Source organism: Glycine soja, chromosome 20 (assembly GCF_004193775.1).
Source record: "Glycine soja cultivar W05 chromosome 20, ASM419377v2, whole genome shotgun sequence".
NCBI lineage: Eukaryota > Viridiplantae > Streptophyta > Magnoliopsida > Fabales > Fabaceae > Glycine > Glycine soja.
This window is the reverse complement of record NC_041021.1, coordinates 3,124,078-3,150,261: the sequence shown is the minus strand read 5'-3', so window position 1 is coordinate 3,150,261 and position 26,184 is coordinate 3,124,078. Positions and strand designations below refer to the sequence as shown.

General features: G+C 36.7%; 1 protein-coding gene and 1 non-coding gene across 2 annotated transcripts; both read left to right on the top strand.

Annotated features, from left to right (window-relative positions):
- Nucleotides 1-2,101: 2,101 nt before the first annotated feature.
- Nucleotides 2,102-9,671, top strand: LOC114403109. The gene is made up of 4 exons (XM_028365852.1): nt 2,102-2,522; nt 5,383-5,609; nt 5,977-6,799; nt 7,134-9,671. The coding sequence occupies exons 2-4, from the start codon at nt 5,385-5,387 to the stop codon at nt 9,338-9,340; spliced, it is 3,255 nt and encodes a 1,084-aa protein (XP_028221653.1). The 5' UTR covers nt 2,102-2,522; nt 5,383-5,384; the 3' UTR covers nt 9,341-9,671.
- Nucleotides 9,672-25,234: 15,563 nt separating this feature from the next.
- On the top strand, nt 25,235-25,341 carry LOC114403966. Its single transcript, XR_003664732.1, has one exon. It is a non-coding gene; the product is annotated as a small nucleolar RNA R71 (small nucleolar RNA).
- Nucleotides 25,342-26,184: the final 843 nt, after the last annotated feature.

Here is a 26,184-nt window from a genome sequence, read left to right as displayed (position 1 = left end):
AGTTCAAAAGTATTTAAAAGAAGATTAATTTAATTGATATAATGTTAAAAAAAATGAATTGACATAAGATTATTTTACTGACAGTAAAAACTAATATAGTTTACAAGTAAAATACAAACAGTTAAAATTTATAATTTTAAAAAATTGAAAAGTATATTGACTAATAAAAAATGTTTATTATATGTGATATTGATCAAAGAAGTTTAAATATTAATTAAGAATAAAGAAAACAAAAATTCCTTTAAATCCAATAATTATTTTTAAAAATATTAGTTTCATATTATATAAAAATTTAGAAGATATGGTCTGTATTACAAAATAAAATGACATGTAAATTATATTAAAAAAAAAGGAGATTATGAGAATATAAAGGTCAAATTTATTATACAAGACATTTTTTTGGGGTGGAATTTATTATACATGACATGATGAACAATAAATTCGTACAACATATGGATATGCTGTCCCATCCAAAAGCAATGCATGACAACACAATAGTCTTACTGGCAAGAGTTGGACATAAATATCTTTCTATTCTATGCCAACCCTCTTCTCACTTTTTCCCTTAAACTGAAGATTCAAATATATGATCCAATAAAGATTTGTTCCCTCTAATTATAAGATGTAATACAAAATTACAATTGAGCATCGAAACTGGGGTTGTAATTTTGTGCATGATCAAGATGGTCCACTATTAAAGCAGACACGTGTCTATGAGGATCACAATAATACAATAAGGGAACCATCTATTTCCTTCTTTTCTATAACGATTAAAGAGGTACAGTACTCATAGAAGAAGGACTGAGCCAAAGAATCCTTCAACCAATGCTTGAAAGTTGAAAGTGAAAACAAAATAACACAACATAAAGTAGAAGAAAAGCACCAAAATCCCATTTTTGTAAATATTAGAACCCCAACGGGCATTTTGCATTGCTAATTTGCATTAAGCAACAACAACAACCCATTCAGAAAAAAACACCTAATCTTTCATCCTAGTTTCCTGGGCCCCAATTGTTTTCTTTAATAATCTCTGCTTAGGATGGGCAGTTTTCTTAAATAAATATGATTACGCTGATTAATAAGTCATTATAGGGTCCAAACAACTAGCCTAGAAAAGATTGAATATTAGTCAAGTTTGTTGCGCCCGTTGCTGTTGGAGTAATACATGCAGACATGTTGGCAAATTTATTCCATTTACATTACATTTTACTAGCCCTTATTTTATGATTAAGTACGTAGATAAATTAATATAGAATTATTATAGTTTGGATCTATAAATTACGTTAAATATTTAAAAAGATAATTTTATTGTTTGGAGTAATCCTATCTAATTTAAATCTCTAATGAAAAATACCTATAATCAAGAAAAAAATTATTATTTTTGTCATCTAAATTCCAGATATTTATTATTGGAGGTAATTAAAATATTATTCGAGTAAGATAAATTATTATAAATCATTTTTTATTTGATGATGTGTTAAAAGTGAATCACTTTTATTTTCATTATCAGTGCAAAGTAATATTGGATTGCTCTAATTTTTTCAGGATCTTACTACTATTTTGGTTGTCTAGCACAGTTATACCGTCAAACCAAACATGTAATGGATAACAAATTTCTCTAATTTTGAGTATTTAATATAGTTATATGAGTTTAATCCAAATCTGTATTAAGCTAAACTAATTGTCTCAATTAATTTATAATTTATATGCTTGGTAAAATAGTACTGTGTTTATTTTTACTACAACTAAGACAATAATGATAATAACAAAGAACCAATAATAAATTTACTACTTTTATATAATTGTATTAGCTAATATCAATAATATCAATATTATCATTAAATAAAAGTTATGCGATGGGCATTTCCGTTACATTTTAATAATCTTGATTTGATATATCTGTACCAAAAAGCAAGAAGGGTGGAGAGAATCTAGAAATGGGCATTTGTTTTATATATATATACCCAGAAAGACCGAAATAAATAAAGCAACGTTTATTTTATTTTTATTTTTGTTTTATAAAAATGGAAAAGAAAGAGAGAGAAGTGAAGAAAAAGCAGAGAATATAAAGAGACCGGATGTTGACAAATTTAATGTCACTGTTCTTAGAAGGTCGTTTGTTTGTGCTGTGAAGATTTCTTATCTGGGATCTCTCTCTTCCCAAATTCTTCTCCTTTTTCTTCTTTTCATTTTCCTCTTTCTCTCTCTAAACAAAAATAAAGAAAGAAAAAAAGAAATTAAAGTTTCTATTGATGTTCTTCCATTTATGCGAGAGAGAGAGAGGAAGAACAAGAGTGACCCCAGTAGATCGAAATCGACGATCTAAGCTTCTTCAATGTTGTTGCAGAAATACCCACTTCGCTGTTTCGGCTACAATTGTTGGTTTTAGCAACCTTTTTTTTTTTGCTTAGTGAGAGAGTGAAACACTGATTTTTTTTTTCTTTCTTCATTTCTGATGTTGGAATGGTGGAAAATCCATGGTGGATTCTTAAGAGCACGTGATGAGAGGATGTGGGTCTAAGGTAATTTTCGCAATACTTTTTCTAAATTGTGCTTATTTATCGTAATTTTGATGGTTTGACAAATTTCTTTGATTTTGTTTTTTATTATTTTAGAACTAGTTGATTGAGTACGATGAAAAATGAAATTGAAATTGAAAACGAAATTCTGGGTTCCTATTGTTTCGGGGTTAATTTAACTTTGAGTTAATTTTTATTTATTTGTTTTGCTTTGTATGTGTAGCTGTAATATTCTTATGCTTCGTTTTAGTGTATTAATAAAATTCTTCTAGAAGATATTGTCTGTTGGCTTGATAATTGTTGTACAGGATCTGCTTAATTCAATTTTGTCATTCATTTAGGTTCTCTCCCTCTTGAATTTTAGAGTGTGTTTTTAATCTCTCTGTCTATGAAATGAAGACCGAAAATTGTTGTATTCCTCTAATTGAATTGAGAGGATTATGGATAGAATTAAGGTTTTTCTGTTGCTTTTTTTTTTTTTTTTATCAGTTACTTTCTTTTATGGATAGAATTGGGATTTTCTATTACTTTTATTTGTCCTTCTTTCTTTTGACTCAAAATTGGAGTGAAGGACATAAGTTCCCTTGTGTCAAGGATGAATTTGGGCTGCTTAGTTTAGAGCTACTTCACTTCTCCGTAGATTCTTTTTATTACAGTGATGAACTTATGTGTAGCTATCAAAGTTGAAAGCTAATAATTAGTTCACTAGAATTTTTGGAATTCCTCAGTCCCTGAACTATTGGTGGAAAATGAGTGGGTTTTAATACATTCGTAGATAAGTCTTGTATTATTTATGAAATCATAGACAAGCATACAAATCGCTCATATGGTTGTGATACTTTAATGAGTGTCTTTTGGGCATTGTTTATTTCTCTATGATAGCTAAATTATGAATTTGTGTTCTTTGTTCATTACTATTTCGAATGTGGTTACTATTGCTGTGGTGTGACAAGTCGGATTCAAACCTTTTGCCTTCCATCAAAATACTTAGAACCATGCAAAAGAAAAAAAAATAATCCTCCCATTGTTGGTAATTTTAGCTTAGTTGTTGGTATTTTATTGGGAAATTGGAAAATGGGACAAAAGGTTTGATTCTTGATAAGTCATGGGCATACAAGTGCTGCTTGTTCAACTGTCAGAAGTGATCACTGATATTCTTGGTTGAAGTTATCAACAAAAAAAATATTGACATATTTGAAGGGTATTTCTACCCTTATCATATTTCAATATTTTAGGGATGTCTTTGCTTGCTATGGTAGTCTAACGTAGCATGTATTTGTCTAGGTCAAGGTATTGCCACATTTGTTATGCAGTATTTACTGATACTCCTGAACGCAGGAGTTGTTATTTTAATTGGCAACTAATGTAGTTATGGCTTTTGAAAGTTAATCTATATGATTGGTATGAGCTACATTATGCATGGATATTTTAAGCCACTACAGATGTTTTCTACCTGCCATAAGGAGTCCTTTGGTTTTAAGGTTTCACGAGCTTGATGTTGTAGCAAGTAAATATTTTGATCTTTTTTTTCCTTCTGGTTAAGTAAGTGTTTTCACCATGGTCAATCTATTGAAGTTAAATGCTTGTTATGATGTGATGAACTTAGCTTAATCTAGCAGCAGGTACCATTTGCGTCTTGTTTGCAAATCTAACATGGAATTTCTTGTTTCTAATTAAATCCTTTCTTAACTACATGTTGCTTTCCTGCACTTTTTATGGCAACCCACATTTTCTTTCTAGATAAAAGCTGATTTATAGAGTTGAAAGGAGTAGTAACTAGATTCTTGTTGTACACCACATAACTTGGGGGCAAGGTCTTTATTGCCTTGCATTTAAAGGCTTTAAAGTGGTAATGCACTTGTGAATTGGGAGTTATAATATAACGCTGTGTGGTCAGCTGAAACTACAACTTCACACATCTCGAATTAAAAAGTAAAACATTTATACTTGCTTCTTTACATATGCATGGATGAGGAGCAATAGGAACAAGCACAAGGGCTGGAGTGAAGAGGGGGAAAATTTATTACCAAAAGATTTTTTATATAAAATCAGTTGGGGGGAGAAAACTAGCAAGAGTTCAAGAGCCAAGGAGAAATATGTGACTGCTAGGAGATGATGGCAACATTGGTTCTTTAGTGAGCATTTTTGTTTTTCAATTGAATATAATAGTTACTACTTAAGATTAGGATGCCAAAGTCTCTTTGAAAGTGTATAAGATTTATCTACTAAGGTTTACAATGGCATTGAAATGATAGACTTTTCAAAATTCAAATGCCTTTTTTTTCATTATATGAAGTGGGCTAACAAAAGTAGCATGGCTTTGGAGGTGCTCTCCTCTTGGTCTTTCATTAATTACTAATCTATTTAACTTGTTTTCTGCTCCAAATAAAATGGATTGCTAAAATTTGTGCAGATTCTAAATTAAAATTGAAGATTTAATTCATTCATTGTACACATAGATCAATGTACTTTAAAGGGAGTGAATCTTATTAATCAATACTATTTCTTTTTCTACTGAGAAGTTCCCTTAATCATTCAAGTCAATTTAATGGATAAAATAAGGAAAAAAAACTGAAAAATTCTTGACATGCAAGTATCTTTGGTAGCACAGATATGTCATGTCACTAAATCTGGATTTGAGTCATCCAATTATTTGGATGCTTGTATGGATTGTGTTTGACTATTTGTGGTATTTGACATCATACAATATATGGAATGTTAACCAAAGTGCATACCTTCTTAATAAGTCCGAAATAAATTAAGATATTGTATGGATTGTGATAATCTTGAGTTGAACTAGAAGCTATGTACCAGATAATTCATGATAGTAAAACACGATTAAATATAACTGTTCAATTTTCAGGGATGGGAACCAAAGTTCAGAGTCTGCCAGGATATTACTCAATGAGAGATCTTAATGAGGAATCCAGTAGTTGCGGTTGGCCCCTATATTATGGAGATAAAACACTGGCAAATGGGCAGTACTATCATAATTATCTGTCGAGTGGTGCTGCAGATGCATGTTCAACACATGATAAGGATAATGTGAAGCAGACGATGCTTGAGCATGAGGCCATATTTAAGAATCAGGTATGAAAGTTTTAGCTCCTTTTACCCCTTGGCCTCTAGCTCAAATAATATCAATGAGGAAGTTTTGGGGTGTCAAAGGATTAGGTAGTATTGGTCCATTAAAAAATAAAAGGGTGAGGCTTTTTGGATTGTGAATTTTGATTTCTGTGCTTCTCCAGAGTTTTTTTCTCTTAAAATGTCTCTTTTTTCAATTGTTGCAGTGGCTAGTATTTCACTTATGTTATCAACACTAGTTTGTTGCAAAATTGACTTTTAATCAATTTTACATGTAGGTTTTTCTTGAGTGGTGGTATTTTTCAGCTTAATTTATTTATGAAACCTATGATTAGTGAACCTTTTGATATATTTATATTATGTATTTAATCAGGTCTTTGAACTTCACCGCTTGTACAGAATACAAAGGGATTTGATGGATGAAGTTAAAATGAAAGATTTATACAGAAACCATATATCTGTTGAGAAATCATTTTCCACAGGTCCCTTGGCATCTCAGTTAACATCTGAAGATGGTAAAAAATGGCATGTTCCTGGATTTCCAATAGTTGGAAGTTCTACTTGTGCTAGACCATCTATTTCAGGCGTTGAGGGCATTCATTCTCCTTTGAGTTCTAATAAAGGAATCAGTAAGCAAGCTGGTCTGTTCCCATCGCCAAATGGGAGTAGTAGCTCGAAAGATGTTGAGATACTGGGTTTCAGACCCTCAAAGGTGAGGAGAAAAATGTTTGACCTTCACCTCCCTGCTGATGAGTACATTGATACTGAAGAAAATGAAAAGCCTGGTGACGAAAAGATTAGTGGCACCACAAATTTTCTTTCTGATAGGAGCTATAAACACGAAAAGGGAGGTGATATGGACCTTTTTAGTGGCAATGGTGGCAAGACTGGTGGCCAGGAAGACATTTCAAGACCTAAGCAATCTTTAAGAAGCAGAAATAGTTTGGCAGACTTAAATGAACCTGTTCATGTGGAAGAAACAAATGATGTTGCTTACGTTCCTCCTCAGAACCATAATTCCTATCAAGGGGCAACTGAATGTTCTGATCTATCTGCCAAACAGAAGTTGAGATTCTTTGGTCTGTCCAAGGAAGATTTACTGAACTCACATCATGGAACTGACAGTTGGGCTCGTAATAATGGATATTTGGATAATGACAGGAATGGAAAAATGTGGATTTCTTCAATAGAGTCAGGTTAGATTTCTTATTGAGCTTCTTGCTTCAAATTTACATTTTGAACCTGCGTCTCCTATCTGATACATTTCAAAGACAAATGTTAGCTAAATTGGCATGTGTTTGTGATGATTTTGTTAAAATAAGCTGATAAACTATATTTTTTTAACATAGGTGAATTGGATAGTTTTGCTCCAAGTAGAACTTTGCTAATTATATAGAAGGTCATTGTATTCGTATATGTATTTCTTTTATACCAAATGTTCCTTTTCGATTACGTGGCAGTAAACAAGTACTAATATTGTTGTGATATATGATAAATTGTGCCATAAAATTAAGTTTATATTGATTGCAGGGCAAGCTAAAAGCAATCCAAAAACCATTCCTCAACTCCTCAAACAAGACCAATCACTTTTATCTTCCCAAACAATGCAAGATGAACTCAGTAAATCTCATGAGCCTACATCTGATTATCTAACTAATGGAAGCAAGACTGATTTGTTGAGGGAAAAGACAGCTAGTGGTTTAGATATCAGTGAAAGAAATCATGAATCCTCTGCTAATAAGCTTTCAGAGTCTGTTGCATCATCACATAGGCATGGTCTCTTTGCAATTGCTCCTTCCTCAGATTTAGCTAGATCTTGGTCTCACTCATCTTGGGACATGGCAAGTAGTACCCTAAACCAGAAGTTTATATCTGTACAGACACCTCCATCTCCATGTCTAAATGCATCTGGTTCCTTGAGTAGGAGTTCCCAGTCACATCAGAGTAATGGGATGTTGGGAGATAGTTGGCCTCTAAATATCAATTCAAAGCTTAATCCCGGTTTTCGATGTGAGGCATCTGGGAAAAATGGATTTTACCCTGGGACTTTATCTGGGTCCAAGGAGCTGTCAGTGAACATCTCTTCAATTAGCTATCTTAACCATGATAGTGATTGCAAGAAATTTCCTGAACACTTCAATAATGGTCCAGCAAACTGCTACAAGAGTTCAAATTTGAATTCAAATTGCTATGACATGAAGTCTGCAAAAAATATTAACTTGAATGAGATACTTTCAAATGCTTCATCGAACAACTTAGTTTCCCAGTCAGGTCTGGGAATCATGGATGGAGAACAGAAGCATGAGGAGCAGCTTGCAGTGTTGCCTTGGCTTAGAGCCAAGACAACATGTAAGAATGTGGCACAAAATGCTGGAGGTTTAAATGTTTTCCAAGTTTCTTCTTCATCTAACAAAGAAGAAACTGGAAAGGGGTCTAATGGAAAATTTATTCACAATGTAACTACAGGTTTGTTTTCAAATGATATTGAGCTAAAGAGGAGAGAAGTAAGCGAGAGTTCTAGTAAAAGGAAAATTCTTGGTGTTCCCATATTTGACATACCTCATATTTCTGCTAAGGAGTTATCTTCATTCATGTCTCCATCTGTGTCGGTTCCTAATCCATCTGACGTAGAATTAGTGGGAAATTATCGGAAAGAACAGATACTTGATATTAACTTGCCTTGTGATGCTGCTGTTCCTGAGTTGGACGTACAAGCTGTAGCTACAGTTATTGTTTGTGAGACAGGATTATCCACAACAAAAGCCAACTCTAGAAATCAGATTGATCTGAACTTGAGTATGAATGAGGATGAAGCATTTGTGACAAATATTCCAGCAACCAACTTAGAAACAAAGGCAGAAATAGATCTTGAAGCCCCTGCTGTTTCTGAGACAGAGGAGGATGCCATTCCCGAAGAAAAGAAGCTTGAAACTCCTCTAGTTTCGCTACTTGGCCCACAAGACACAGTTGAAAAGCCACAGGATGAACTTATGAGGTATGCAGCAGAGGCAATTGTTGTCTTGTCATCTTCTTGCTGCCAGCAAGTTGATGATGTGATCAGCAGTCCATCAGAAGGCCCGGTGGTGGACCCTCTAAGTTGGTTTGTGGATATAGTTTCCTCGTGTGTGGATGATCTACAGAAGAAGACTGATAATTCAAGGGAAAAAAATATCGAGGATAATGAAGAATCTTCCTCAGATGGAATGGATTACTTTGAATCAATGACATTGAAACTGACAGAGACCAAGGAAGAAGACTACATGCCCCAGCCCCTTGTTCCAGAAAACTTCAAAGTGGAAGAAATTGGAACAACCTCGTTACCTACTCGGACACGAAGGGGGCCGGCTAGGCGAGGGAGGCAGCGAAGGGACTTCCAAAGGGATATCCTTCCAGGCCTTGCATCTTTATCGAGGCATGAAGTAACAGAAGATCTCCAAACATTTGGAGGACTCATGAAAGCAACAGGTCATGCATGGAATTCAGGATTAAACAGGAGAAGCTCTTCTAGGAATGGGTGTGGTAGGGGTAGGCGGCGATCACAGGCACAGGTTACCCCAACTCCTCCCCCTCCTCCTGTGGCAACTGTTGAAACAAGCACCCCACTTATTCAGCAGCTTAGTAACATTGAAGTGGTGGGATTGGAGGATAGAAGCCTAGCAGGTTGGGGCAAGACAACCAGAAGGCCCCGTAGGCAAAGGTTCCCGGCAGGTAATCCTCCGTCAATCCGGTTAATCTGATCACTGTAAGAGGCTTAAATTTGTAGATGAGAATTTATAGAGGGTAAGCACAAAGTGGGTCCATTTCAATATTGATGGAACACATGATGTTGATCTCAAGCATGGCGATTTCTCTTGTAAATTTTTTCAAACCCGAATTTGGGTATATGTTTGATTTTCAGTCAGTCTTTGGTCGATACCAACTTAAATAATGTCGCATGATTTCTTCTTGGTTGACTCTTTTAAGAACTGTTGAGAGGTGATATATACCAGTTTGTGCACTCTCACTGTCTTGGATTCTTACTAGTGATTTTTTCGTTAAACTGCATATTAGGCTGCATGCTTAAATGAATTGGACCTCCATCAAATAGGACTTCTAGCTTATGACATGGTCGTAGATTTGTTACTTTTTGTTGTGAATATTTATGGTGAGATTGCTCTCTTCATTCACAGTTCTTCAGTAGTGTAATCAAAGATTTTCCAGTTTTGTAGTTATAAAGGAAGCATAGATGTTCGGTATATATAATTTTTCTTTTGTTTTTCACCAGAAAAAAATAAATCCATAGATGTAACTTTGGATGTTAGCTGAGGGGAAAATCAAATTGTTTGCAGAAGTAATTCTTATTTAGATGCACCTTTACTATCTGTATTTAAATTAATAGTTAATATCATACACCATGCTTTTAGGAACAATTGCATTTCTAACCTACCTTTACTATCTTGATTCTCTCTCTAGGTGTGTTAGATAACGTATTGGGTGTTGATCAAATATTTTTCTTTGATTTTCTCAACAACAAAAAAACGCACGTTAGTTGTTTTGCTTTGAAAATCACACACTCAGCAATGGGAATTCATTTTATGGTAAAAAAATTCATTTTAAAAATTATGGAAATGGGTAGAATTGATTTTGAAAAGTGTTTTTTTTTAAATTTTATTGAATAAACTGAATTTAGGCGTGGGATTTACAAATTATAATATAATATTATTTTAAAACACATTTATTTTAATAATTAAAAAATTGTTTTTAACTTTTTTAAAATATCACATCCAAAATATTTTAAAAAATAAATTCTACTAAAATTGAAAATTAAAAACAAATACATTCTTGTCATAAAAAGTGATTGTTTCTCTTATAAGACGAACTATTGTGTAATAATACTACAAAATTTCCTAATATACATGTGTGCTAAATTAAAATAAAAATGTAAATTAATAGTGTGTAATAATTCCTTAATGATTATGATAGGAATTAGTTATTTTATTTAATCAATTTTAAAAATAAAATTAATGTAAGAATATAATTTTGAAATTTTAGTGTTTATAATTTTATTTATATTAATTTTGAAACAAATACATACATTAGATTCATTTTTAAGTGCATTAATTGTAGAAACTAGTATCGTGCCATATAGAAGCTAAGAGAGAGAGAAGAGTTATAGTAAAACTCACGTAAATGACCAAAAACACTTCATACCTTTATTACTGCATTTATGGTACATTTATATTCTTGCAGAAGAGAGAGGAAAGCTTTGGGAGTTTGGTTAGTTATATCAGAAACTAACTTTTAACAGCTTTGTTCATTTCTTAACTAACTAAGAAACTTATAACTAAATTTCTAACTAATGAATCTTTTGCTAAGAGCCCTCCGCAAGTTGGGAATGGATGTTCATCATTCCCAACTTGGTATAGAGACCTTGAAAAGAAGCAGGAGGAAGAGGCTTTGTGAAGATGTCGGCGAGTTGCATTGAGGATGAGATAGGAAGCAGCTTTAGCAGGCCTTTGTGAACTTTGTCTCTTACAATATGGCAGTCGATCTCGATGTGTTTAGTATGCTCGTGAAAGACTGGGTTTGAAGCTATTTGAATGGCGGATTGGTTGTCACAATAGAGCGTTGCAGGTTGAGATAAAGTAACCCAAAAATCATGCAAAACAAAGCTGAGCCACTGAAGTTCACAAGTGGTGGAGGCCAATGCTCTATATTCCGCTTTAGACGAACTTCGAGAAACCGTGGACTGCTTCTTTGATCTCCAAGAAATGAGAGAATCGCCCAGGTAGATGGAGAACCCAATAACGGAACGGCGTGTATCGCGACATCCCACCCAGTCGGAGTCTCTAAAAGCCTTGAGAGTGAAACTTCCTTGAGCTGCAAAGAAAATACCAGAACCGGGAGAGCCTTTGATGTAACGTAGAACCTGAAAAGCAGCTTGTGAATGTGTGGACGTTGGATTGGCCATATATTGGCTGAGTTGTTGAACGACATAAGCAATGTCGGGGCGAGTGTTTGTAAGGTATATAAGGCGGTCGACGAGACGTCTGTAGGAAGAGGCACAAGTCTCTGATAATGGGGTGCCCATTGTAGCACTTAAATGCGTGGAATACTCCATGGGGGTAGATATAGGACGAGAGCCGAGCATACCAGAGTCTGATAGGATGTCCAGTGCGTATTTGCGTTGACACAAGTGTATACCATGTTTCGAACGAGCAACTTCGAGACCAAGGAAGTATTTTAGAATGTCAAGGTCTTTGATGCTAAAAGTCTGATCAAGAAGCTTGGTAATGTGAATGATAGTATCAAGATTGTTGCCTGTCAAGATAATGTCGTCAACATATACGAGAATAACTGTGAGATCATGAGAATTGTTAGTGTATAAGAAAAGTGAGTGATCAGCAGAGGATTGATGAAAGCCTTGAGAAAGAAGGAATGACGAGAGTCGTGTGAACCATTTGCGACTCGCCTGTTTAAGGCCATATAACGAACGCTGAAGACGGCAGACTAGATAGGGATTGTCCACAATTAAACCCGGAGGAAGCTTCATATATACCTCTTTGTGGAGGTCCCCATGAAGAAAGGCGTTATTGACATCGAGTTGTCGAAGATGCTAGTTACGGAGAGTAGCGAGAGCAAGGAGTAACCTGACCGTGGTGAGCTTAGCCACAGGGGAGAAGGTATCGAGAAAATCTAGACCTTCCATCTGAGTGTATCCTTTCGTAACGAGACGCGCTTTGTATCTCTCAATGATGCCATCTGTATTGTGTTTGATTTTGTATACCCAGCGACAACCAATAGCCTTTTTGTGTGGTGGGAGTTGAGTCAGAATCCAAGTCTGGTTCTGTTGGAGAGCCTGTAACTCAGAGTGTATGGCTTTAACCCAACAATCATGTTTAGGGGCCTCAACATATGAGTTAGGTTCAGTGGTGGTGCTTATAGACAAGATGAAGTGTTTGTGAGTGGGAGATAAACGAGAATAGGAGAGAACAAAATGAAGAGGATACTTAACCTTGGTCGAGGTGGTATCAGCAGATGAAGTGAGTGCGTGATGGAAGTCGCGTAAGTAAGTGGGTGCATGTCTCGTCCTCGTGGAATGTCTTAATGTTGGGTTCTGAGAATATGAGGAAGGAGTAGTGAGACTAGGTATCGGGAGGGGAATGGGAGTGTCAAGGTTTTCGGTGGTGCTAGAGAAGGGAGATGGTGAAACGCGGATATCTGTGTTGGTGTGGTCTTGGCTTTGAGTTGGTGATGGGAAGTGGTCTTCATAAAAAACAACGTTGCGAGATGCCGTTATGGTATGAGAGTGAAGATTATACACTAGATACCCTTTTGTATGGGGTTTAAAACCAAGAAAAATGCATGGGTGAGCGCGGGGATCAAGTTTTTGTCTATGATTCTGAAGGGTACTTACATAACCTAAGCACCCAAAGACGCGAAGGTTAGAAATGTCACAAGGTTTCGCGTATAGCTTTTCATAAGGAGATTGATCTTTTAAAAAAGGAGCGGGGATGCAATTTATGAGATATGCAGCATGAACTAAAGCAAAACACCAAAAACTAGGTGGAAGCTGTGTTTGGAATAAGAGTGCTCGTGTGACATTTAAGAGATGTTGATGCTTTCTTTCTGCGATGCCGTTTTGCTCGGGTGTTTCTATGCAAGTGGTTTGATGAATTATGCCTTTTCGAGTATAGAAGTCATGCATGAGAAATTCTGCTCCATTGTCGCTTCTTATAGTCTTAACGTGACTATCAAATTGAGTTTCAACATATGCAATGAAGTTAATAATGATTTGTCGTGTTTCGGCTTTTATGTGCATGAGATGAGTCCATGTATATCGAGAGAAGTCATCTATTATTGTTAGAAAATAGCGGTGCCCATGCATGGATGTTTTTGAGCATGGTCCCCAAATGTCGATATGTAGAAGTTCAAATGTAGTTGATGCATGAGAGATGCTAGAAGAGAAAGGTAATCTTTTATGCTTTGCGTAATGGCATGTAGTACATATGAAATCTTTATTGCTATTCAAAAAAGGATAATAGGACTGCATAGCCCGTAATCTTTCGAGGGAAGGATGTCCCATACGAAAGTGCCATAGGCTTATGGGGGTGACTTTACATTGTGGGTGAATGATAGTGGCACACATAGTATGTGAATTCGTGACTTCGAGTATGAGTTGATAGAGACCGCGACTCACTTCAGCTGTACCAATCCTCACCTTGGTATTGGTATCCTGTAAAATACAAGTATTTGACGAAAAGATTAACTTGTAATTAGCGGAGGACACTAGCTTAGATATGGATATTAAGTTGAAAGTAAAGGATGGTATGTACAAAACATCTTTTAATGTGATAAGTGCAGAAAGGTGGACTGTGCCCGAGTGAGTTGCATAGACAATTTGGCCATTTAGTAATCTAACAATGATGGGGTTAATTTTGTGATATGAATGAAAGTTTGTTAAAGAATGAGACACATGATCAGTGGCTCCTGAATCTAATATCCAGGAGGTGGTGGAATTTGCTTTTTCGCAAGAAAGAATGATACTTGTTGTGTCGTGATTTGAACAGGACGAAATGGAAGCAACTTGTGGGTTAGTTGATGCTGAGTTCTTATCACATGGTTGTTGTATTAAAGCTAGCAAGGCCTTGTACTGCTCAGGTGAAAAACGAACCGATTCTTGGGATTCTTGGTGCTGTGCTTGGTCATTTGTGGCCTTTCCTTCTACTGCCACTATGTTGTTAGCCATTGTTTTGCTGTTGGTAAACTTGAACCCGGGGGGATATCCGTGCTTCTTATAGCATACGTCTATTGTGTGGCCAGGCTTTCCATAGTATGCACATGTCTTTCCATTTCTCGCACTAAACCCTTTGCCTTTTCCATCATAACTCGAGGGTATGCCATGCTTTTTGTAGCAAATGCTCTCACTATGTCCAATGCGTCCACAAAATTCACAGGTGCTTTTGACAACATTAATAGAAGATCCTTCTTTAGTTTCAATATTGAAGTTTGGAAGAGGATTGTTACCTGCTAGTTGCCTTTCCTGCTGTGCCACGAACGAGAAAATTTTTGGTATCGTAGGTATTGGGTCCATGAGTAATACATGAGACCGTATATTGTTGTATTGTTCATTTAGCCCTCGTAAGAATTGCATGGCTCGATCTTCCCGTTTTCGTTGGGCTATGGTGTTAAGAACTAAGCATGTGCACTTAACAGTGCATGAACACACGGGATCGGGTCTGAAATTTCCAATCTCATCCCATATAACTCATAGCTTTGTGAAATATTCCGTGACCGAAAGAGACCCTTACTTGATGGAAGCAGCTTCTTGCTAAAGATCAGAAACTCTTAGAAGGTCTCCTTGTGCATATCATGACTTCAAGTCATTCCAAATCTCCTCTGCTTTGTCCATCCACAAAACACTTTGTCTAATGGATGTAGATACTGAGTGAACTAACCATGATACAACCATGTTATTACAGCAATTCCACGCCCCGTACGTTCTATCGGTCTTCAATGGCTCTGGTGCCTTTCCATTCACGAACTTCACTTTGTTCTTGGCACTTAATGCTGTCATCATGGACCTACTCCATGAATGATAGTTGCTTGAATCTAAGGCTGGAGAAACGAGTGCCACGGCTGGGTTTTCACTTGGTGAAGGTAGAGGTAGCTTTCCGAGTTTAACAGTAACTCATTCATGGTTAATATTATTGGAAGGAAGCTAGACGCAAGCGTCAGAATGGTGGCACAACAAAACTCTTCGCAGGAAGAGCTCTGATACCATGTAGAAACTAGTATCGTGCCATATAGAAGCTAAGAGAGAGAGAAGAGTTATAGTAAAACTCACGTAAATGACCAAAAACACTTCATACCTTTATTACTGCATTTATGGTACATTTATATTCTTGCAGAAGAGAGAGGAAAGCTTCGGGAGTTTGGTTAGTTATATCAGAAACTAACTTTTAACAGCTTTGTTTATTTCTTAACTAACCAACAAACTTATAACTAAATTTCTAACTAATGAATCTTCTGCTAAGATTAATATATATATATATATATATATATATATATATATATATATATATATATATATATATATAATATGTTTGCATCTTTTTTTTAATCAAATGGGATTCTGATTTCTCATCTTTTTTTTTTTGTTGATGACATTATTTTGGTTGTTGAAGCGTCTCTCCAGCAAGTTACTAAAGTTAAAAGAATCTTGGAAAAAATTTGTCTTTCCTCTAAATAGAATGTTAGTAAACAAAAATCCACTATTATTTTTCTAAAGGTTTGGATCAAACTTTGATTAGGTGCACCCAACATTATTGCTTGTGCACCCAGCATTCTAAAAAAAATGATAAAATTGCCCTTACTTAGTTTTCCTCTTACGGATCAAGTTGATCCGTGAGAGGAAAAATAAAAATTTTGTTAATTATACAAGATATTTAAAGATATTTATTTTATAATATAATTTATATATTTAAAGATATTTATTTCATTAATTATAATATAATTAAATATATTTATTTATTTTATTAATTATAATATATTTATAAATATTGATTTATTATAAATAATTAATGCTAATCAATCATAATGCTAGGTGCAAATTTCAGAATCAAAAATTACATTTTTAAAATTGCTAACTTTGAATTTTGTGTTTTTTATTCTGAAATTTGCATGATTGATTGATAGATATATCCTCTTTTAGGGAATTATGATTGATTAACATGAATTATGATTATGATTGATTAGCATTAATTATTTATAATAGATCAATATTTATAAATATATTATAATTAATAAAATAAATAAATATATTTAATTATATTATAATTAATGAAATAAATATCTTTAAATGTATAAATTATATTATAAAATAAATATCTTTAAATAACTTGTATAATTAACAAAAATTTTATTTTTCCTCTTACGAATCAAGTTGATCCGGAAGAGACTTGCAGATCAACTTGATCTGTAAGAGGAAAACCAAACAAGGGCAATTTTGTCATTTTTTAGAATGCTGGGTGCACCTAGCTACACTCTTGCCTTTAATACACCAACCACGTCTAGCTTAGACTCTTACTTAGGCTTCCTTATTCTTAACCAAAGAAAGTTTGTTGTGCATTTTAGATCTATGGTTGACAAGATTAAGAAAAAAAAACTCTTAGGTTGGAAATCTCAAAGCTTTTCTTTAGCAGGAAGGATAACCCTGGCGCAATCTCACTCGTGTATTCCTACTTACATTATACAGACCACTCTTCTACCGTCCTCTATGTGTAAAGACATTGAGAAGCTCTACAAAGATTTCATTTAAGATAGCACACATGATCGTAAAAAAGTTCACCTCATTTCTTGGGATAACATTAATAAACCCAAGGATAAGGCTGGACTTGGCTTTCACAATGTCTATCTGTGGAACAATTGCTATGTTCTTAAGCTAGCTTGGCAACTCATCATAGATAAATAGGCTCTGTGGGTTAGAATTCTTCACACTAAATACTCTATGGGCTTTATGGCCATCCCCAAGGTGAGTAAAAAACAATTTGCATCTCACATTTGGAAGAGTATTGCTCAAATGTGTCCCTCGGTTGAACCCAATGTTAGAGGGGTGGTCAATGATAGTCTCTCTATAAGGTTCTGGACGGGTAGATGGATCCCTGGAACCCATTCCTTCAATCTATGATGTCTGATGACATTCTTCACGTGAAGCGTAATCTGCTGGTGGCAGCCTATGCCATGGAAGAGGATTGGTAGTGGGGGATGCTTAGAACTTTTCTCCTTGATTCTATTTGTCAGCACATTAAGAATATTCCTCCCCAAAACCATCAAATGGAGGATATCCTTATTTGGTGTTGTCGCAACCTACCTCACGACGGGATGACGAAAGCAAAATAGATAAGCCAAAGCGTTCGTCTCCTAGGGAGAAAACGAGTGGAGTCGCCACCAACGTTTATTTAAGGGAAAACGTTAGAAAAACCAAAAAGAGGTTTGCGAATTTTAAAAATAAGGGTTCGGGAGTTGTTTGCGCATAGGGAAGGTATTAGCACCCCACACGTCCGTCACAAGGGACGACAACCTTTAATTGAGTGTGCGCAACGTGACTTCAAAATTATTTATTTTCCCTTTGATCGGGGCCGTACCCGAATCAAATAAACATGAAAATGCAGTAACTAGGAAGTGATCCTAGGTCGTTTCCCAACGAGCAGTGACAAACCAAATGTTCATAATATACTTGCAGTAACAGTAACGATTGGGGGGGGGGGTTTGGTTGTTTGGTAATTAAAGAGCAGAACAAGTAAACTGGAATACTACTAATATTAAAAACGGGTTGTTTCCTCTGATTTAGAAGCCATTCTCTTATCCTGGGTTATGGAAAATTCGTCCCTAACAGTCAACCACTTAATCCAACCCTATTTCAATTTACTAAGCGAAAATCAACTTAGAGTTTTCAATACGTGATTAGGCACCACATACACCAGTTAGCCCTTCGTCCATTAAGCATGAACGCAAGTTAGGCTCAGAGGCAATTAATCGAACACGAAGCGTGCACTGATTAATATTCACGAAATTGGGATAACTGGTAAAGGGAAACTGCCAGGAAACCACATTACAAGCGAAACCTCAAAGAGAGTTGGGTTTCGTCCTCAAAAGGAAACAACACCAGAAAATCTAGCCTTCCATGGATTCAAACAGAAAACGCAAATGAAACATGAAACAGAAACGTAAATGAAAGTGGAAGAAGAAGCAAGAACGAAACTGTAATTAGAAGCAGAAAACGTAAAATTGCATTACGTGAACAGTAGCATCCAGCAGAAAAACGGAAACCCTAAAACAAAAGCTCTGAATAATGAATAGCATAACAGAATGCCTTGCACGAATCCCAAGGCTTCTATTTAAAAAGAGTCACTCAAAGTCACTGGGCCCTATTACAATACTCTGGCCCAAAACGAAATAAACACTGAACAACATAAAATAAAATTGCGAAATTTCCTAATTAGAAATTAACTAAGGTAAGCGCTGCTTTATTTGCCCTCTTCAAGTCCATAACCAAAATCCGGATTAAGCCCAATGTTTCATTAATTTTTGAAATTAGATTAAAAACATCAAATTAGCTAAATGAGCCCAAATAATAAAACTGCCTGATTAATTGACAATTAAGACCAATCAGTAATTAAAATGGTGCAAAAAGGGTTTAGAAAATAGAAGAAAGTGATGGCACATCAAAACCCCCCATACTTAGCCTTTTGCACTCCTGGGCAAAATGAAACAAAGAACAAAATCCAAGGATATCAAAGGGAGACAAACAAAAACATTCACATATTTCTCAATGAACATCAAGGAATGAAAGGAATGGGTAACATCTAACATAAGGAGATCCAAAAAGTCAAGACATTCATGAAAATCATCCAAGCAACCCAATCATGGCAAAATAGTTAATCAGCTCAAGAATGAAAAGTGATAAAGCCTCACAAGATATACACTCTATCTCTCAAGTGTCTAGGCTACTATTTACCCTCAAAGCACCCATGAAAGCAAACACCACATAAACACAAGCACATGAGGATCAAAAGGTTTTTTAAGGTTGTAATGGGGCCAAGGACAAGGTATGGAAAAATATGGAATAAGTGGCTAAATCCCAAAGGGATAGAGGAGCAATGGGGAATAAGTGCATATTAAGAAAAAATAAGAAAATAAAAAGAAGTAAATATAAAATTTAAACATGAAGAGTAGAACCAAGAGTTTCATCATTCTTGTGCCATTTAAGATCTTATTCACTCAACTTCATTGCTTTTCTTTTTTTTTTTTCGATTTTTTTTTTTACTCTATAGCCTTTGAGAAACAACATTTCATTCAGCATGTCCAACATTTAACCAATATACAATGTACATCAAGTATGGCCCAAAATACATCATGAAGCATAGCCAACAAAACAAATTGTCTAATGAAACAAAAACCCCCACACTTATTCCCAAAACAATTCCAAAGCTCCAAAATTCCTTAAGGATATGGTGATATCATGGTTTTTCACTTAAGGCTTGTAGTGAGCTTCAAAACAAGGAAAGGGAAACAAGGCTCAAAAGGGCTATCAAAGGAATTAATTCAAGGTAAGTCCATTTGGCTAGAAGCTTATAAGAACAAAATTGCCTCAATCATTTCCAAATATGCATGTGAATTAGGACGCATCAACAAGAATCAAGCCAAGGCTATTGTGCAAGCAATCAATGGGGCAAAACACACCAAATGATTATGATGATGGATGGCTCAAATTCTCACAAAGGTAAACTCATCACTTTCAAATTGAGCTTTCAAAACTATCATGACATGTAGAGAAGAATCAAGGATTTCAAGTCACAAAATGTCAAGAACTTTTATTTTCAAAACAATTACCCATTTCTTGAACATATCCTATAATTCAAAGAAAAACATGCAAAGTCGTACGTGCACACAAAATTGACCCAAAATATTAAACTAAAAATCCGACGAAACTAAAAACATTAACAAATTAACACAACTAACAAATTAACAAAACCAACAAAACTAGCAAAACCAAAGAACACTCCCCCCCCCCCCCCCATACTTAAACAACACATTGTCCTCAATGTAGCACAATTAAAAGATTAAAAACAATTAAATCATCAAAAAGAATCGGACAAGTGTAATAAAAGCAAGGAAGGAGATAGGAAAAGAAAAACTCCCTAAGTCATGGTGGGGGAAGAGTAGGGTGGAGTAAGGAAGTCTCTTCCACCACTACGTCCACTAAAGAAGGGTTCGTGAGGAATGGCTTAAGTCGATGTCCGTTGACCTTGAAGCTCTTGTTTGTGGAGTCGCTTTTGATCTCAACTGTACCATAAGGAAAAACATTAGTAACAACAAAAGGACCAATCCACTTAGACCTCAACTTACCACTCATGAGTCTAAGCCTAGAATTATACAATAACACTTTTTGCCCAACCACGAAGTCTTTTTTAACTATCATGCTATCATGGAACTTCTTGGTCTTTTCTTTGTAGAACTTGGCGTTCTCGTAGGCTTCTAGGCGGATTTCATCTAACTCACTCAGTTGCAACTTTCTTTCCTCACCAGATTGATCCATAGAGAAGTTGCAAGTCTTCACTGCCCAGTAAGCTTTGTGCTCAATTTCTACTGGAAGATGACATGCCTTTCCAAAGACAACCCGATAAGGAGACATTCCTATGGGTGCTTTGTAGGCAGTCCGATGTGCCCAGAGAGCATCATCAAGCCTGGTACTCCAATCTTTCCTGCTTGGCTGCACAATCTTCTCTAAAATTCGCTTGATTTCTCGGTTAGAAATTTCTGCCTGTCCATTGGTCTGGGGGTGGTATGGTGTGGATACCCTGTGTACCACCCCGTACTTTTTAAGCAGGGCATGCATTGTCCTGTTGCAAAAATGGGTTCCTTGATCACTAACAATTGCTTTAGGTACTCCAAACCTGCAAAACAGATTAGACCTGACAAAGTCTGCGACAACTTTAGCATCATTAGTTCTAGTGGGCTTGGCTTCCACCCATTTTGAAACATAGTCAACTGCAAGGAGAATGTAAACATAACCAAAAGAGACAGGAAAAGGACCCATGAAATCTATACCCCAGACATCAAACACCTCACAGAATAGCATAGGTTGCTAAGGCATTTGTTGTCTCCATGTAAGTGTATTTCCTGCTCTCTGACACTGCTCACAAGTGCTGCAGATCTTCCACACATCTTTAAAGATGGTGGGCCAATAAAAACCACAATCAAGCACTTTGCGAGCTGTCCTTTGAACACCCAGATGACCTCCCGATGCGGAAGAATGACAGAACTGCAGGACTGAGTCAGTCTCATGATCTGGAATGCACCGTCTAATGACCTGATCACTGCACAATTTCCACAAGTAGAGGTCATCCCAAATAAAATGCTTAGCATCACTTTTAATTTTATCTTTTTGGGCCTTAGATGCTAAGGGAGGAAAAACAGAGGCAACTAAATAATTGACAATGTTAGCAAACCAGGGAGTAGAAAGAGAGTTAGAAATACTATACAATATATACAAATGATCATCCGGGAAATCATCCCGAATAGGTGAATCTGCATCAGAGACACGTTCAAATGATCAGCAACTAGATTTTGTGCTCCGCTCCTATCACGGATCTCCAAGTCAAACTCTTGGAGCCAGAGCATCCATCGGATCAACCTAGGCTTAGAATCAGCCTTCTTCAACAAGTACTTTAGAGCTGCATGGTTAGTATAAACAATAATGCGAGTACCAAGCAAATAAGATCGAAATTTTTCAAGAGCAAAAACTATGGCTAGAAGCTCTTTCTCAGTAGTAGTATAATTTGCTTGGGCAACATCTAAAGTCCTAGAAGCATAATATATCACCCTGGCCAATTTATCAATTTTCTGAGCAAGGACAACCCCCAATGCATAATTTGATGCATCACACATAAGCTCAAAAGGGGTTGTCCAATCGGGTGCCTGGATGATGGGGGTGGTAGTCAACGCTCTTTTGAGGCAATCAAAAGCCTCTTTGCATCTGTCATTAAAGTCAAACTCCACCTCCTTTTGCAACAAGTTGGACAGTGGAAGGGCTACTTTGCTAAAATCCCTTATAAAGCGCCTGTAGAATCCTGCATGACCAAGAAAAGATCGCACCTCTCGCACACAAGAGGGGTAAGGCAATTGTGAAATAACAGAAATTTTTGCAGGATCTACTTCAATACCCTTATTGGAAATAATGTGGCCTAAAACTATACCTTGCTCAACCATAAAATGACATTTTTCAAAATTTAGAATAAGGTTAGTTTCAATGCATCTATTCAAAACTTTTTCCAAACTATTCAAACAACCATCAAAAGAGGATCCATATACAGTGAAATCATCCATAAACACCTCTATGCAATTTTCTTAAAAATCACTGAAAATACTAATCATGCACCGCTGGAAGGTACCAGGGGCATTGCACAGGCCGAAAGGCATCCTCCTGTAGGCAAAAGTGCCAAAGGGGCAGGTGAATGTGGTCTTTTCCTGATCCTCAGGAGCAATAGTAATTTGCATATAACCAGAAAAACCATCAAGGAAACAGTAGTGGGATTTACCTGCCAGGCATTCAAGCATCTGGTCAATGAATGGCAAGGGAAAATGGTCCTTTTTGGTAACCTGGTTCAGCCTCCTATAGTCAATGCAGATTCTCCAACTGTTCTGCACTCGAGTAGGAATCAGCTCCTCCTTCTCATTTCTGATCACTGTGAGGCCAGTCTTCTTCGGGACTACCAGGACAGGACTCACCCATTGGCTATCGGAGATAGGATAAATGATTCCAGCTTGCAAAAGCTTGGTTATCTCCTTCTTCACTACATCAAGAATCACCGGGTTGAGTCTTCTCTGTGGTTGTCTTACTGGTTTAGCTCCATCCTCTAAATTTATTCGATGCATACATGTGGATGGGCTAATACTAGGAATGTCCGCCAGGGTCCAGCCTATAGCCTTCTTATGCTTCTTGAGAACTGACAACAACTTCTCCTCTTGCTCATCAGCAAGGGAGGCAGATATAATCACTGGAAAACTCTTGCTATCATCCAAGTAAGCGTATTTTAAATTTGATGGCAAAGGCTTCAATTCTGGTGTGGTCGGCTGGACAGTGGTAGAAGGAGATGGTTTCTCAGCCTTTACCTCATAAAGAAAGTCAGAGGTATGTGTACTTCCTGAAACATGGTTAGTCCTATCTGACTCTATAAAATCAATCTCGAGAGGTAAAATACCACCACCAGACATGCAATCAATATCACTCTCAGCATCAAATTCAGACATATGATCAAGTACAATTTCAGGCTCAATGCATGAAGAGTGGGAGGCATGCAGATTAGAATAAAGATCAGTCATGTATTCATCAACAACATGGTCAATTATTTCAGCACGAAATACAGAAAGATCTTCAGATGGGTATTTCATAGCATCCAGAATATTAAAATGAACAGTTATGTCACCAAATTCCATAGACAGTGTGCCTGCATAAAAATCTATCTTAGTTCTAGCAATTTTCATAAAGGGTCTGCCTAGAATGATGGGAACTGATCCTTGAGAAAATCCATCTTCCATATTCAAGATATAAAAATCAACAGGGAAAATCAGTTCACCAACTCTAACTAAGACATCTTCTATGAAACCAACAGGATAGGCAACACTTCTATTAGCTAAATGAATTACCACATCAGTTGACTGCAAGGGACCTAGAGATAGAGAATTAAAAATCGACAGAGGCATAACACTAACAGAGGCTCCTAAATCTAGCATGGCATTGTCAAACTTACTATTCCATATAATACAAGGTATGCTGAATGTACCTGGATCTTTGCATTTTTCAGGAATTTGAGGAACAGATTTACCAATCAATGCGGAGACATTTCTGCCCATGCTAATTCGTTCACTTCCTTTAAGCTTCCGCTTATTAGTGCACAGCTCCTTCAAGAATTTGGCATATCTTGGAATTTGCTTTATTGCATCCAACAGAGGTATGTTTACCTCTACCTTTCTAAACGTTTCCAAGATCTGTTTCTCTGCCTCTTCCATTTTTTTTGTTGGAAACTGCTCTTGGAGGGAATGGAAGAGGGGGGATGTGCTGCTTCTGCAAGTCAGAATTACCTGTGGAAGAAGATTCACCTGTATAGAAATTGTTAGGTAAATTTTTGTCATCACCTTTTTCTGGAATAGAGTGAAGTTTGGCAGGTTCATTTGCAGGCGAGGAAGGTGCTACGGGTTGAGGTCCTTGACATTGCTTTCCCGACCTTAATGAAATGACACTGACATTTTTGGGATTTTGGACAGCTTGAGAAGGCAGCTTGTCAGAATTCTGGGACTGTTGTTGATTCAATTGGGTAGCCAATTGTCCCATCTGATTGGTTAAGCTCTGAATGGAGGCTCTGGTCTCTTGCTGAAACTGCATGTTCTGCATAGTCATTTGCCTCACAAGTTCTTTGAGGGAAGGTTGTGGAGGGACCTCAACTGTTGGCTGTTTCTGGGGTTGTTGCTGTTGTTGGATTGGTGGAGGAATGTATGGTCTGCTTGGGCCAGCAGCATTTTGGAAGGAAGGAGCAGGCTGTTGTTGTTGTTGCTGAGGGCTGGACCATCTGAGGTTAGGGTGATTCCTCCATCCAGGGTTGTATCTGTTGCTGGAGAGGTCATAATTGCTCTGCTGTGGTTGATTTTGCTGCTGAGGTTGAGGAGGTCTATTGTAAATATTTGCAGCATAAGTTTCTGGCTGCTCAATTGCTCCAGGTTGCTGCATGGAAGGGCAAAGGTCTGTATGGTGGTCAGCAGAGGAGCACAAACCACAAACCCTTGCGACAGGTACAAATTTCTGATTCAAGGCCAGCTGGGTTACCAAGTTAACCAATGCATCCAGTTTGCCTTCAAGCTTCTTAGTTTCAGATGATGCAGATGGGTTTGTAGCTACCTCATGCATTCCTCTAATGACTATGGCATCATTTCTGGCGCTAAACTGCTGGGATTTGGAGGCCATCTTCTCAATTAAATTTCTGGCTTCAGCAGGAGTCATGTCTCCAAGGGCTCCACCACTGGCAGCATCTATCATACTTCTCTCCATATTACTGAGTCCTTCATAAAAATATTGGAGAAGAAGCTGTTTTGAAATCTGATGGTGGGGGCAACTGGCACATAGTTTCTTAAATCTCTCCTAGTACTCATACAGGCTCTCTCCACTGAGTTGTCTAATACCTGAGATATCCTTCCTGATGGCTGTGGTCCTGGAAGCAGGGAAAAATTTCTCTAAGAATACTCTCTTAAGGTCATCCCAGCTCGTGATGGACCTTGGAGCAAGGTAATACAGCCAGTCCTTTACCACTCCCTCTAATGAATGAGGAAAAGCCTTCAGAAATATGTGAACCTCTTGGACATCTGGGGGTTTCATGGTGGAGCAGACAATGTGAAATTCTTTCAAATGTTTGTGCGGGTCTTCACCTGCAAGGCCATGAAACTTTGGAAGCAAATGAATCAGTCCAGTATTAAGAACATATGGGACATCCTCATCAGGGTATTGGATGTACAAGCTTTCGTAGGTGAAATCAGGTGCAGCCATTTCCCTTAGAGTCCTCTCACGAGGTGGAGGTTGTGCCATGTTCTCAGAATGTGCAAAATCAGAATGCTCAGAATCAAAATGCTCAAAATTATAATGCTCAAGATCAGGATGTTCAAAATCACCAATAACAGAATGCACAGATTCACCAGTAATGGAATGCTCAGAATGATCAAAAGGTATAAAATGATGCCTAACTAATCTATGAAATGTCCTATCTATCTCAGGATCAAAGGATTGTAAGTCAGATGGATTGCCTCTAGTCAAACACTACATTCACCATGCACACAACTAGTTGCCTTGTCATGTAAATAAAGGTGTAGGTTTGAACTACAGCTACCCTCAAATGATATCCAAATGACTTGAAATTTTGTGAGCAACCCTATAAAATGATGAGAAGATAGCACAAAAATTTCATACAAAAATTCAAAGTCTAACTATGAAAGCTAAAAATGGTAGGTTAAGAAAAATAAGTGAATAAAACTTGAAAAATAAAAAACTTTTGAC